Source organism: Haemaphysalis longicornis, unplaced genomic scaffold (assembly GCF_048455015.1).
Source record: "Haemaphysalis longicornis isolate Haplotype H1 unplaced genomic scaffold, Haemaphysalis longicornis Haplotype H1 scaffold_8, whole genome shotgun sequence".
In the NCBI taxonomy this organism is placed as follows: domain Eukaryota; kingdom Metazoa; phylum Arthropoda; class Arachnida; order Ixodida; family Ixodidae; genus Haemaphysalis; species Haemaphysalis longicornis.
Window position 1 is genome coordinate 39,591,298 of NW_027526445.1, and position 12,109 is coordinate 39,603,406.

The window sequence follows — 12,109 nt, forward strand, 5'->3', positions numbered from 1 at the left end:
ACTCCGAGATCACTATCGCAAAAGAAGTGCACCAAGGAGATAACTTTTTTACTGAGTTTTATCTCTGCTGCGACTACCGTGACTTGAAGCTCACGGGCAACTACTCAATAGTCCCAGCGAAAAGAATATACGTATCTGAGTGAGTGTAACACTGCATTAATAGAGGCCATGGGGCCCTGGGGGAGCAAGGATGAGGAGAAAAGGGGAAGGTCACAACTCGCACAATGAACACAGTTGCAGTCTTGGGGTTCTAATCGCAAAAGGAACACATTAAAGTCAGTCAGTGGCAGCAAAACGCACAGTTCACACTTACATGTACAGTTAACACTGTGGAGAATGCGGTTCACACTGAAACCAGTGCACGCTGCAAACAGTTCACATTGTATACCGGACGGGGAAGTCGGCCAGGCTGCTACACCAATTTGTAGAGTCTGTTTTCAAGGGCGTACTCGGTAATTGCTTCTAGTGCGGTGGGACAGTCACGAACCCGACAAGCATGTTCCTGTTCAGTCGCAGGGGCGTGACCTAGAGTTAAAAGCTGGTGGCGATTACGGTCGAATAATAGACAGAGCCAAATTAAGTGGTAATGATTTGGTGCGCCTTCCCGATTACAGGGGGGGGGGGGGGGCGTCAGCGCCATTCGGATTCTGCTGGAGTTGTCTATTTATAAATAACGTATCTTATGAAGCAAAATCTGTGTGTGCATGAAGCACAAATTGTTAAAAATAACTAATCGACATTGGCAACAGCGTGAGTGGTAGCACGCATGATTACTGCTATCAAACTCGGCCTGGTGGCTTCAGTGAAGAGACTGTCGTCAATAGCCCTGTACATAAGACATACATCAAACTCCTCGAGTACTTCAGTTGCTGTACAATCCAACTATTCTTAGCCCTTGGTTGTTATATATTTTCGATATCGTTTCCCTAAATAGTTATAACCAGCAGTGCAAATTATGCACAATTCATGACCGAGTGTAAAACGTGTACGTTTGAGCTGGTGTCTTTCTGATCACTGTATCATCCTTGCAAGAACGATTCACACCTTCCATTGCTGTTAACAAAATGTCAATGTTTTGCTTAGTGGCACTGTTCCTGATAAAGAAAATTCAATGTAATAGTGCTTATGAAAGTGCCAAAATGTAGCAGCTCATGCAGCTGTAATATTTTGCAAGAGTAGGAAAGTTTGTAAATGCATAGGTCGGCGTACTCACTCGTGAGTACACTCATTTGTACTCATTTGTACTCAAACTCACGAGTGAGTACGATGATGAGTGATCACACACCCAGAAAAAAACAGTGAGTACGATGACGAGTGAGTACAGGGGTAAGTCCACTACTCGTGAGTACAGTACTCATGAGTACACTACTCATGAGTATGAGTACTCATGAGTACAATATTCATGAGAATGAGTACTCATGAGTTTGAGTACTCATGAGTACACAGTACTCATGAGTATACATCACTCATGAGTACACAGCACTCATGAGTACAATACTCATGAACACTGTTTTTGCGAGTGCTTGCACTCTTGAGTATATGCACTCCTGAGTACAGTAGTGCAAACAGTAGTGCAAACAAGAAAACGGACGACAAACGCTGCCGCCCGATGACACGCAGAAAAACGCAGTTTACGGCCACGGCCGCACCGACAAGCCCCGAGCTCCCCTGAGCCCGACCCGGCCTGAGAACAAGAGGATACGCCAGACGCAACGCGAGTGCTTACGTTCCGTTTCGCTTTCTCACATGTACTTGCCTTCGCGCAGTAAGTCGCCCAATGACAGTGCACCGCGTAAGACGTTTTCTTCCTCTATCCTGATTTATATGTAACCTGTGTTTTTCTAATCAATTAAACAATTTATTTTTTCTACTTAGTCTTTCATTCGAGCTACGACCTAGCTAAGAGTGCAGATAAGTTGATTATTCGTGAGTAATACAAATTGAGTACTCATGAGTACAGATTGAGTACTCATGAGTGCAGAATGAGTAGTACTCATGAGTGCAGAATGAGTAGTACTCATGAGTAGCACTCATGAGCACTGGCACTCATTGAGTACTCATGAGTATAGATTGAGTACTCATGAGTACAGATTCAGTACTCATGAGTACAGATTGAGTACGAATACTCGTGAGGACAAATGAGTTTGAGTACAAGTGAGTACGATTACAAATGAGTATTTGATGAGTGAGTACGAGTGATTTTGTGAACAGACGAACTTTTTGAGTCTGAGTTTGATTGAGTACACCGTGAATGAAAAAAATTGTGATTGAGTTTGAGTGAGTTCTTTCTGTTTTGCCGACCTATGTGTAAATGTAGTCTTGGGTAATTGGCTGCCTTTCTTGTAACCCTTACCTGCCGCACCGAATCATGTTTTGAGGTGTGTATATAGTGAAAGAGCACCGAACTCAATTGTATACCCTTCTGTGTGCTGTAGAATGAGCTTTCAACGAGGGTGTTTGCTTTCCGGACCGTGTATAATTGCCACATGCGGGTGAAAGCGGCCATCCGCGCGCGCGCACTTCGAGCACCGAGTCGAGCGCTTATTTAGGAACACGATCGGAGGTCAGCGTCAACTTGCAGGTGCGCAAGAAGAACGCGGAGAGATCAGGGGCTCAGGTAAAAAAGGTTAGCTTCTACCACATGTGCGTCAGCTTCCCCAGAGCCGCAGGCCAGCCCCGCCCACGGAGCGAAACCATCGGCCGCCTGCCAAGCAGTCGAAACGAGGGAAGGGGGAAAAAAGAAAAAATCCACCTCGCATGAAGTCGCGCACATATAGGTAGAGACGTCACGGTGCTGCGTCCAAGGAGGTTAAAAAATTGCATTTTTTTAACCTCTTTGGCTGCGCCCCTGCTTAGGGGTATGGTCGGCCTGGGCCCTTATGGCATATGGTTTGGGAAAACGCTTCCGGGCTAGCGCTGTGGCTATGGGAAAAAATAATAAATTTGGTGAAAACGTTTAGTAGCGCCTCGCGTTTCCTAGCAACCAACAACGCCACAGCTGGCGTAACATCTGCTCCACGGAGCCTCCACGCGACTCCAGGAATGTGGCCCATGCGTCGTGCACGTACTGTCTGTCGTCAAGCGCTGCCGCGCATTGAATGCTTTTAATGAGGAGACCGACGACATCGATGCAGGTGACGATGACTAGTACTAGCACAGTAAAAATAAATGACGGAAGATCCATATAAACAATTTCAAACTTGTGCAAATGCGTACTGATGTGTTCTTCAGTGCTCGAGTAGAGGTAGAACGAAATCCTGCAGCTTCACGATCGTTGAAGCCTTGCGCGGCTTACTGCAACCTTCGCCACTTTTTTATGCATTACTGCTTGTGTAAAGGTTTCTCGTGCTGTATAGAACCATTCAATAAATCCCAATGACGTGCATTATTTTGCAGTGACAGCTGCACAGCTTATAGCCTTTATCGCTGTACCAAACTTTGTCGCCCGGCTTCTTTGCACCGGGACGGGAATCTTTAAGTCTAAAGGGTACATGCTCAGCCGGTGAAATGGGGGGTCGTTTTATTAGGTGGCGGCGAGTGGTAAAGCTCCAGTGTGGGAAACCAGGTTGGCTATGCACACGTGCAGTCGTCACGGTTCGAACTGTCCCGACAGTAGTTTCGTATGTCGACTCCGGTGAGTGTTGCCTAGAACCGCGCTTGTATCTAGTGTGCCATTTATTGCACAGCATTTATGCCCCGCTGCTGTGGTTTCATGGCGCCGTCGTCCCTCGCTGTAACTAACTGAACGAAGGGGACACCGAAGGCGAACGAGGCAATCGAGTAGGACAGCGAAGGAGGAAAGAATGGCGAAAGTGGGAGAGGGAGGCCGGTAAGCCCACACGGCTCACGACATTTCGCCTCCTGCGGTGACGAGATACAAGATAACCGAAATAACGAAGATGCCGCAAAAGAGTACGCAAGCCGGAAACCAGAGAATGAATGCATCGCAAAAGTCCCAAGATATAGTTCTCCGCGGCGACGCGCTACGAGGAAACCCCGCAGCATATCGCTGGCCTTCGCGTGTTCGCTTACACAGCGATCACTTCGTGACGCGTAGCAGGTATGCGGCGTCAACAAGAAAACTGCACTTCACCCTGCGCACAAATTTTTGCATTATGGAGTATCGTAATCGTCTGCAATTTTTTTTAACTTCATTGGCTTCACTTTAAGCAGTGAAGTCTACAAGAGAACGACGTTGCCTAGCAACGGTAATCCTGGGCGGCCGCCTGTGCTGTCGAAATGGTAGTCTGGAAGTTTGAAACACCGGAATATTCATTTTCTGACATTACACGCTCTTAGTGACAGGCTGAATTTACATTCAACCCACGTGTCCCATAGGTGTAACGTGAAGTACAGTAAAATGATTGGGAAGTTGGTACTGGGATGACTGAGGCGTGTTTCGCAGCGTACAAACGAAAACGGGAATATAAGATAAGAATATGGACGGGACACGCGCTACACCTCAACTGAAATGACAAAACTTTGAACCATAAACTACAGGACCCCAAAAATAATAAAAATCAGGGAGTTTTTGGAGTCCGCCCAGTTCAAGCTTCAATGTTATGCAATTTAAGTTGATATCTAGGGTCCACTTCTTCTGTGGTGTTCGCTTATTCATTTGTACTCTATGAAACATGCGTTAGTTTGAACGTGGGCTTTTTTGGTGATAACATTCTGACCCAAGACAACTTACACGTGTGTTCTGACTGCGCCTCGGAGACAGAGTGTTTGCCGAGCAAATGTGATTACTTTGGACTCAAATTACTCTCTACACCTGCAGCGTATACTGCAGGTAGAAGTCGGCAGACTCCCTCATGAGCGTAATCACTCAGTCTAATTTCGGCTCAAACTTCCGCGTGAGTTACGTTTGGGTGTGTTTCAGACTAGTATATCATCAGGAGTTTGAGCCCGGGTTACCGTAAGTACGCGTGATCCTGAGTGTGAGTTTTTGCCTGCGTCAGCCTTGGGCAAAGTGATTTTGTGCCTACGTTACACTGCATGGGACCACTTTACGTGAGACTGCAAGACGCTAAGTGCGCATGCGATTAGAAAAGGTGGGCCGGAGTTCGTGTATGTACGGGCCTCAGTGACTTTCCTCTTGCGTAAATAAAAGCTACAGTTTGGGGCAAATAGCGTTTCATTGTAGCCGCAGGAAATATATCAAGTCGGATGATCCGATCAGTAGTGATTATCACAGCTCAAAAAGCCTGTTATCAAATGGTGGTGTTAAAAGTAGTTTTATGTATGAAAGTACAGTATTCAGATATCAATGTTGGACATGGCTTCCTAAGTAATCCGCAGCACCACCATCTCTAGCCGCCGTTTCTTGAAAACTGTAGATATGCCCCTTCTCCTAAACCAAGAAGAAGGCAGTCATAAATGGCTAGTTGCCGTTTTTGGCCTCTCGCATGCTTATAGTTAAATCATTGTTAAAGACAAACGACAAAATGACCTAATCACAATATTCAGCTTCTAGACATGTGCAAGACCTCAAATCAGCATTCCCAATTGCTACACAACTCTGTAATAATATTCAAAAGCTGCTACATTAGTATGAACTTCTCTTTCGATATTCTTAGCTGCAGCAGCATGTTGTTCAGTATGAACACTTTACGTTTACATTACTTTTTTTATTCCTGCATGAACCAATAAATATTTAAACACATGTGCTTCTCGCTCCGTAAATATGGTCTTGTTATTACAAAAGTTCGCATGAAGTTAGCTTAGACTACAAACATCGATCATGTATAAATTTAGAGCCGAAAGGATTACACAAGGGCAGGTTTCGATCGTACCAACCATTTGTGACTAAGTATTGGGCTTACGTGTCATATAACATTGCTCAGCTATTACAACTCTAATGGCCGAAAATAAAGGACGTACTTTTAAATGCAGAGCATTTCTTTAACTCACGATGTCACCCGTTCTTGGAGTCCGTAGTTGTCCGCATCGCTCGCCTCGACATGCCCGGCTCAGACGTTTCGCTGTCGGCGCGACCAACATTCGTAAGCGCGCCCAGGCACGTTTCAAGGACACTCTCTCCCCTCTCTCGGACTCAACGTGCGCCGAGGCTGCCAATTTTACTGCTGACGAGCGCTCTCTCGTTAGCAGTTGCCACAAGTGCAACAACATTAACGTAACGCAAACTACTTAACGTCGTGTACCCCCGGAAATGCTCTACATTTGATCGTGCCCCTCGCGAGGGGGATGTTTCACTGCGTCGCCATGCGAACAGTTTGCCACGCTTTATTTTCAGTTCCGTATCTCCCCGCCGCGCCGTTGCGCTAGGAAAGCGAGCGTCGTCTGCTAGCGGGGAGCGGAGCGCGTTCCGCTCGGCATCTGCGCTCTTGGCCACTTCTGGCTGCGCACTACAAAAGAAATTTTCATTTTCAAAAGCAGGTCGATTAATTAACGATTAATTAGGAAATGCACCAGCATCGTTTGAACAGGTGCGTTGCGTAGTTGACAGGTCCTGTTTGTAGCATTTCTTTCGAACATAAACATGTGATACTTTTTATGTATGGCCCTCCTGTCACACATATTTAGTTTACACTGCTAACGCTCGAGAATTCACATGCCTTGTTAGTGATTTGACATCAGCGTAAATACGCGGTTGCTATATATAAATATTTTCGAGCCGCCAGTAAAAGACCTTCTACCGGCCCCTAGCATGCAAATCTACCAGTGTGTAACCGGAAACAATGTCAGAGTTCCCCAATACGCTAAGCGCCGGTCACTTGGCGCTCTTATTAACGCATTAGTCAATTCGTATTCACGAGATCCTGAAGTGGCAATCCAACATTTGGTTTTAGTATTTACAACTGGCACAGACTATACACACTACACGGGTCGGTGTTTAACGATCGAATAAATTCGTCTAAACGTTCTTCTTACCATCATTTGGTCTTCCATGGCTGTCTTAGCGAAGCCGACGTCGCGCAGCTTGCTCAAACAAAACTTTCTGTTTGAGGTCCAGGCATCACCGTTTAGCGTGCCTACGCCTGCCAAAACATATTGCGTGTTTATAAGCGAATGATGAAACATTTCTTTAGCAAAATACCTCGAGGGGCTATTAAGCGTGTCAGAGACATACTACATACACTTTATAGCTTATTTCATTTGATGCAATGAAGCACAGTGCTTACTGCCGAGCTTTATTGTAGCCACATTACATGCTTAAAACATACTTGAATTACCATGGTTTCTTAATGTTCAAACCCATCAATGGTACTCGCCGTTTTGCAATCATATCGCACGCGCATAGCTTTCAAATTGGGGCTCACATTGGAAGTTTATTGGCCAAAAGGATGATAATACAGCGTACCAAGTGTACACCTGCCCAATCATTTAAAACATGTTATGGCTCAATATAAGAAATAAGAGCGTGACAGACAAACCGATTCTTATGACGTGCTACTGGTAGCGTCAAGTCGATTACCAACCAAGCCTAGCACATTTATTTCACCTGTTACAAATGCCTGATTAGCTCGCTAGGTGGTTTCAGGACTGTCGGTACGGAACGCAAGACATAAACATTTGGATAGTTATTGCGCGTTACGGAGCCAAAGTGGTGGCTTTTTCGCGCGATTCTGTTTAGCAGGTGCAAGCAGGTGTTTAGCAGGTGCACAAGAAGATCTTGCAACCGTAGAACAAAGTAATTAAAACTTAATAATGGGCGTGCAATACAAACATTTATAGAAATGTTGCCATTTACCGTGCTTCTTCGCCCTCTTAACGACCACAAGTGTTCGTGTGCTGTCAAAAATGGATCAGTTTGTACTTTGAGACTTGTATAATGAGTTCATATTTTGTTGTTATTATGTTCCTGCCTGATAATTATGCTTTTTTTATTTATTTTCAAATGCCACCCTTACTCTATGCCGTCTAGTGGTGCCTGTAAGGTTTCTATGAATACAATAAAAATAAATAAAGATATAACTTTGATAAGCTATATATCTTACCCTACCGATTTCAGTAAATTATACTTGATGGTATGCTTTGTGATGTAGCCATCTTTAACCCGGACAGAAGTTGCACATGATTTCCTCTTTATGTAAGTAAATTTAGAGTAAAAGCAACCTCGAATAGCTATTTTCGGAAAACGTTGGCACAAACATAGCAAATGCAGCAGATGCATCATCCCAAAAAGCTTCAACGATCGTTTTTTCAGCTTTTCAATACACTGCATTGACTAACCACAGTAGTATAAAGGATGCATGCCAGTGCTTGAGTCAATGTTGCCGTTGAATACAATTATTTTCTTCTTTCAATGCAACGCACGTTCGTAGAACTGCTTCCGAATTGTCTAAATGCCTTCTACATTGGCTCAAGCAGTGATGCATCTTTTAACAAAAAATATAATTTATCGCTTAACTCACATGTGCAGAACTTACCTTCGTAGTAATCACGAATGGCTACAAAGCAATGGGAGCGATTTAGTAGCTCCTTTGTGTTCAAGAACTTCTTTATGCTCTCATAGTCGTTTAGAACCACAACAGTGTAGAAGTTCAATTTAAGCCTGAAAATAATGACGTAAGAGGAAAGAAAGAATTTGCAAACCAATATCAGCAGGCGCAAAATATCAAGCCACGTTTTATGGTATACAAAAGCCGAAAGGTAGTTTACAACGCGATTGCTTACCATTTACATACACTCAGCCACGCGACACTTTTAAACAACCATCGAACGCGAAGCAAAGAAGGGCCCCAGAGGGCGGGGAGTAATGCAACTTAAGCAGTAAGAAGCCACTTGCGTTACGAAAGCAGTTTCTGAATTTACATTCGTTACCCAACACATTGGATCTCTCCCCATTTCATCATTCTTGGCACAACATATGAAAAAAAAATCATACTGAGAGTCTATGAGAGATGTTTGTTCAAACCGCTAACAAAACACATCTGCTAACCTTAAAGTTAGTTTTCGTGAGTCCTTTTCCCATTCAATCTCGTCCCGGTTACTCGGACTTCCAAGAATGGACACACTTGCGGTTGCCTCTTCAGCCCGGCAACACGCATTTGGAGCGTCGTCAATGGGCTTTCCGGAAACCAGCGGTCACACAAGCCGTTCGTCGCTTTAGCCCTACGGAATAACACGACCGTTGGAGTCTTGGCTGAGGATTTTGCGGACAGCTTTTCTGTGGATTCAAAGAACCCGGCCTGCCCATTGCCTTCTCTGTGTTCGTCTGTCATGGATGTTCCCTTCACCTTGCGGGAGCTACTGACCGCCATGCAGAGTTTGCGCCGTCGATGCGCAGCGGGTTCTGATAGGATAAGCAATCAAATGCTTGTCAATTTGCCTTTAGAGCGCAAAAAAGATTGCTACAGCACTTTAGCGAGGTATGGGATGGGGTGGAGTTGATGATAATGTTGACTCATCGCAGGAGCTGCCTGGCTTGGTGAGACAGAGGCGGCGTTCGCGGCATTATGTCGCTTCGTTGGCCTTCAACAACTGTTTTCACGCTAGCACGAGGGGCAGCTCCATGATAGCTAAAACGCGGATAGTGGTTGGGGCGAAAGGACATAAAGGAACAGAATAAATTGCCCGGAGGCACTCTTTTTCTGTGATTGAGCTGTTTGGTGGCTCGTGCAGGGGAACCGATGCGGTTTTGTATGTTTGTTTTGTCCAAGGCATTCATTTCGGAGCAGCGAAGGCGGGAATTCGTCGGGCGCAGGCTGCTGAAAAGATGTTGGTTGAAAAGGCGTTCGGAATTCCTCGCAGTAGTTTTGAGGGCGATGCACGCATCAACGTTGACGTAAAGGCGAATGCAGCACAACCCGCCCCGGCTACTCAGGAGCATGTCGGGTGCAAAGCGACTTCGTTGCACGCCTGCAGATGGGGGAGGTGTTCAGTTCGGATACTGAAGATAACGGCACTCAGTGCGTGACAACGTTCCCAACCGCCTGCTGCAGCCTACTGCAGCCGTCAGCGTTATTCGCCTCTGTTGCGGCGCAGTGTACAGAGTTGATTTTATCATTTGTGCGTGTTTGTAATCTTGAAGACAATTTGGCAACCTTTTCGACGCAGAAGAAAAAACAAGCGAACCTCAAAGACATTTCAGTGATAAATCAAGTGCGGTGGTCATCATGCTCCGGTTCGGAGTTTCCGTGATTTGAGGGTTAAAAGTGTAAACTACCGTTTTCCATGACTTCAGAAAACTCTCAGTGATGTGCGGATTTGTCAGATAATCTTCAGATAGGCATATTTTATATATCGAATTATCGATATATCGAATTTTTTCCCGATCCTTTTGGAGTTCGATATATCCGTGTTCGACTGTATTAACAATTGCTACGAAGCATTTCAAGAACTTCGACGACCATTTTCAACGCACCCTTCCGTAAACCAAACTATCCGGCAAACAATGACCCTACAACTGCATGGCATTCAAGTTCGCATAGACTGGACTCCTGGCCATGATTTGGCGGCACCGGGGAATCAGGCAGCCCACGAAGCTGCGCAGGAGGCTTGCTCTTTCCTATCCTCCGCTGACCTCGCCGTCGCCCAGCCTTCAGACCTTCTTGAATGCTTGGACACGACCGAAAATATCAGCGTACCCCCCGCCATTCGCATACACCGGTACAAACACGAAAAGAAACTCCGACTCAAGCAACTTACGCCGAAGGATCACGTTTCCAACAGACCTTCCCTTACAAGAACCCAAGAACTTTTTATTAACAAATTCTATACAGATGCATCATTTTCACCGGAAAGAATTCGCAAATGGTACTACCACCACATCAACCCAAAATGTCCATACTGTCAGCAAGCCGTCACGGCTGATTTGCACCACCTGGTCTGGATATGCCCCAAATTCTCTCGATGCCGGAATTTCACTTCCCCAAATCCAGATCCCTCAGCCCGTATCGATCCCCTCACATTAGATGAACACACCCTTAACCTTATAATACGGTTCGCCACTAAGAGCGGTCTAGCGGGAGTTATATAGCGATGGCCTACACCAGTGAATGGACCATTTAATGCTGAACAATTGTCGTGTGAAAAACTGATGCTGCCTCCCGAAGACCACGAACTCATACGAGCACCCTTCAACCATGAATCCTCCCCTCCCAACTCCCCCACAAGGCCTCCGGCGTTCCCTTTTTGAATGAAAGATTTAACAACAACAACTCAATATTAGGACAACCTATTTTTAAGATTCTTAGCAAACAGGTTGAGGAGCCAGGAGCTCCAACCTTTAAGCAACGGTGTGTCGCGTCATTTTCATTCTTCTTGCTTAACATTCCTGTTTACTCTTTCCGAGTGTGCTTGGCTACACCTCTCAAATCCGATGTGTCTTTTAACAGTTTACCGCTATTGTGGTCTTAACTGTGTAATAGCGCACTAAAAGGTAGCGCTCCTCGGGCAAAGTGTATTAACCTGGGGACCCTTCCACTCAGATTTATTTGCCGATCAAACTAGCATGAACAAGTTCGGGAAAAAAAATCACAGCCATTTTAAACAACGGTGCAAGCCTGATGTCACAGTAGAGCTGTGTTAGTCTAACTAACCTAATCCCGACGAGCGCCATATACGTCACTGAGAGCCATTTACCCTGTCTATAAATATGGCGTTCATCAAAAGAAGACAAATCAAACGCAAAGAAAAGTATATATGTGCTTCATTTGCACAGTGTCCACTTCAGTGTTCATGTATTTGAATGCTCAGGGAAAGCTGACTGAATGTTCAGGGTCCAGCTTCTCCTTCTTGTTCCTCTGGGCGATGGTATTCCCGCCCAGAAGAGCGCCGCACCTCCTAATAAGCCGCCTTATCTTCGTGTGCCAAGGCCTTCTTTGGTTGCCCCATCGCCCGTGTGCGCGGCACAAAGTCCGTTACTGTGCTGCCGCTGCCTCCACCGCGGTTACTGTTTGATGAGCGCAGGTGGTTGCCCCTAGCTACGCCGAGAGAGTGACACCAGGAGCAGACAACAGTCGTTTTGTCGAATCCGCTGTTTATTCAACGCTGACTGGAAGGCGCGCTTAGTGTTATTTTTCTTTTCTTTAGCGAGCCCGTCAGGTGGCGTAAGTCAACGCCCAAACCTGGATACGTATTTGAGACTAGGCACCTGCCCTGTTAGCTTTTATCATTTTCCTGTTCGAAAAGCGCATTCTTT

General features: G+C 45.6%; 1 protein-coding gene across 1 annotated transcript in view; it reads right to left on the reverse strand.

Moving 5' to 3' along the window:
- The window catches only part of LOC144148729 (cytochrome P450 2F3-like), a 72,784-nt gene that overhangs the window by 37,393 nt on the left and 23,282 nt on the right, over positions 1–12,109 (reverse strand). Inside the window, exons 3-4 of the mRNA XM_077680251.1 lie at positions 8,394–8,518; positions 6,895–7,001 (exon numbers count right to left, since the gene is read on the reverse strand). Coding sequence (XP_077536377.1) covers positions 6,895–7,001; positions 8,394–8,518 — 232 coding nt within the window. The remainder of the gene's footprint in view (positions 1–6,894; positions 7,002–8,393; positions 8,519–12,109) is intronic.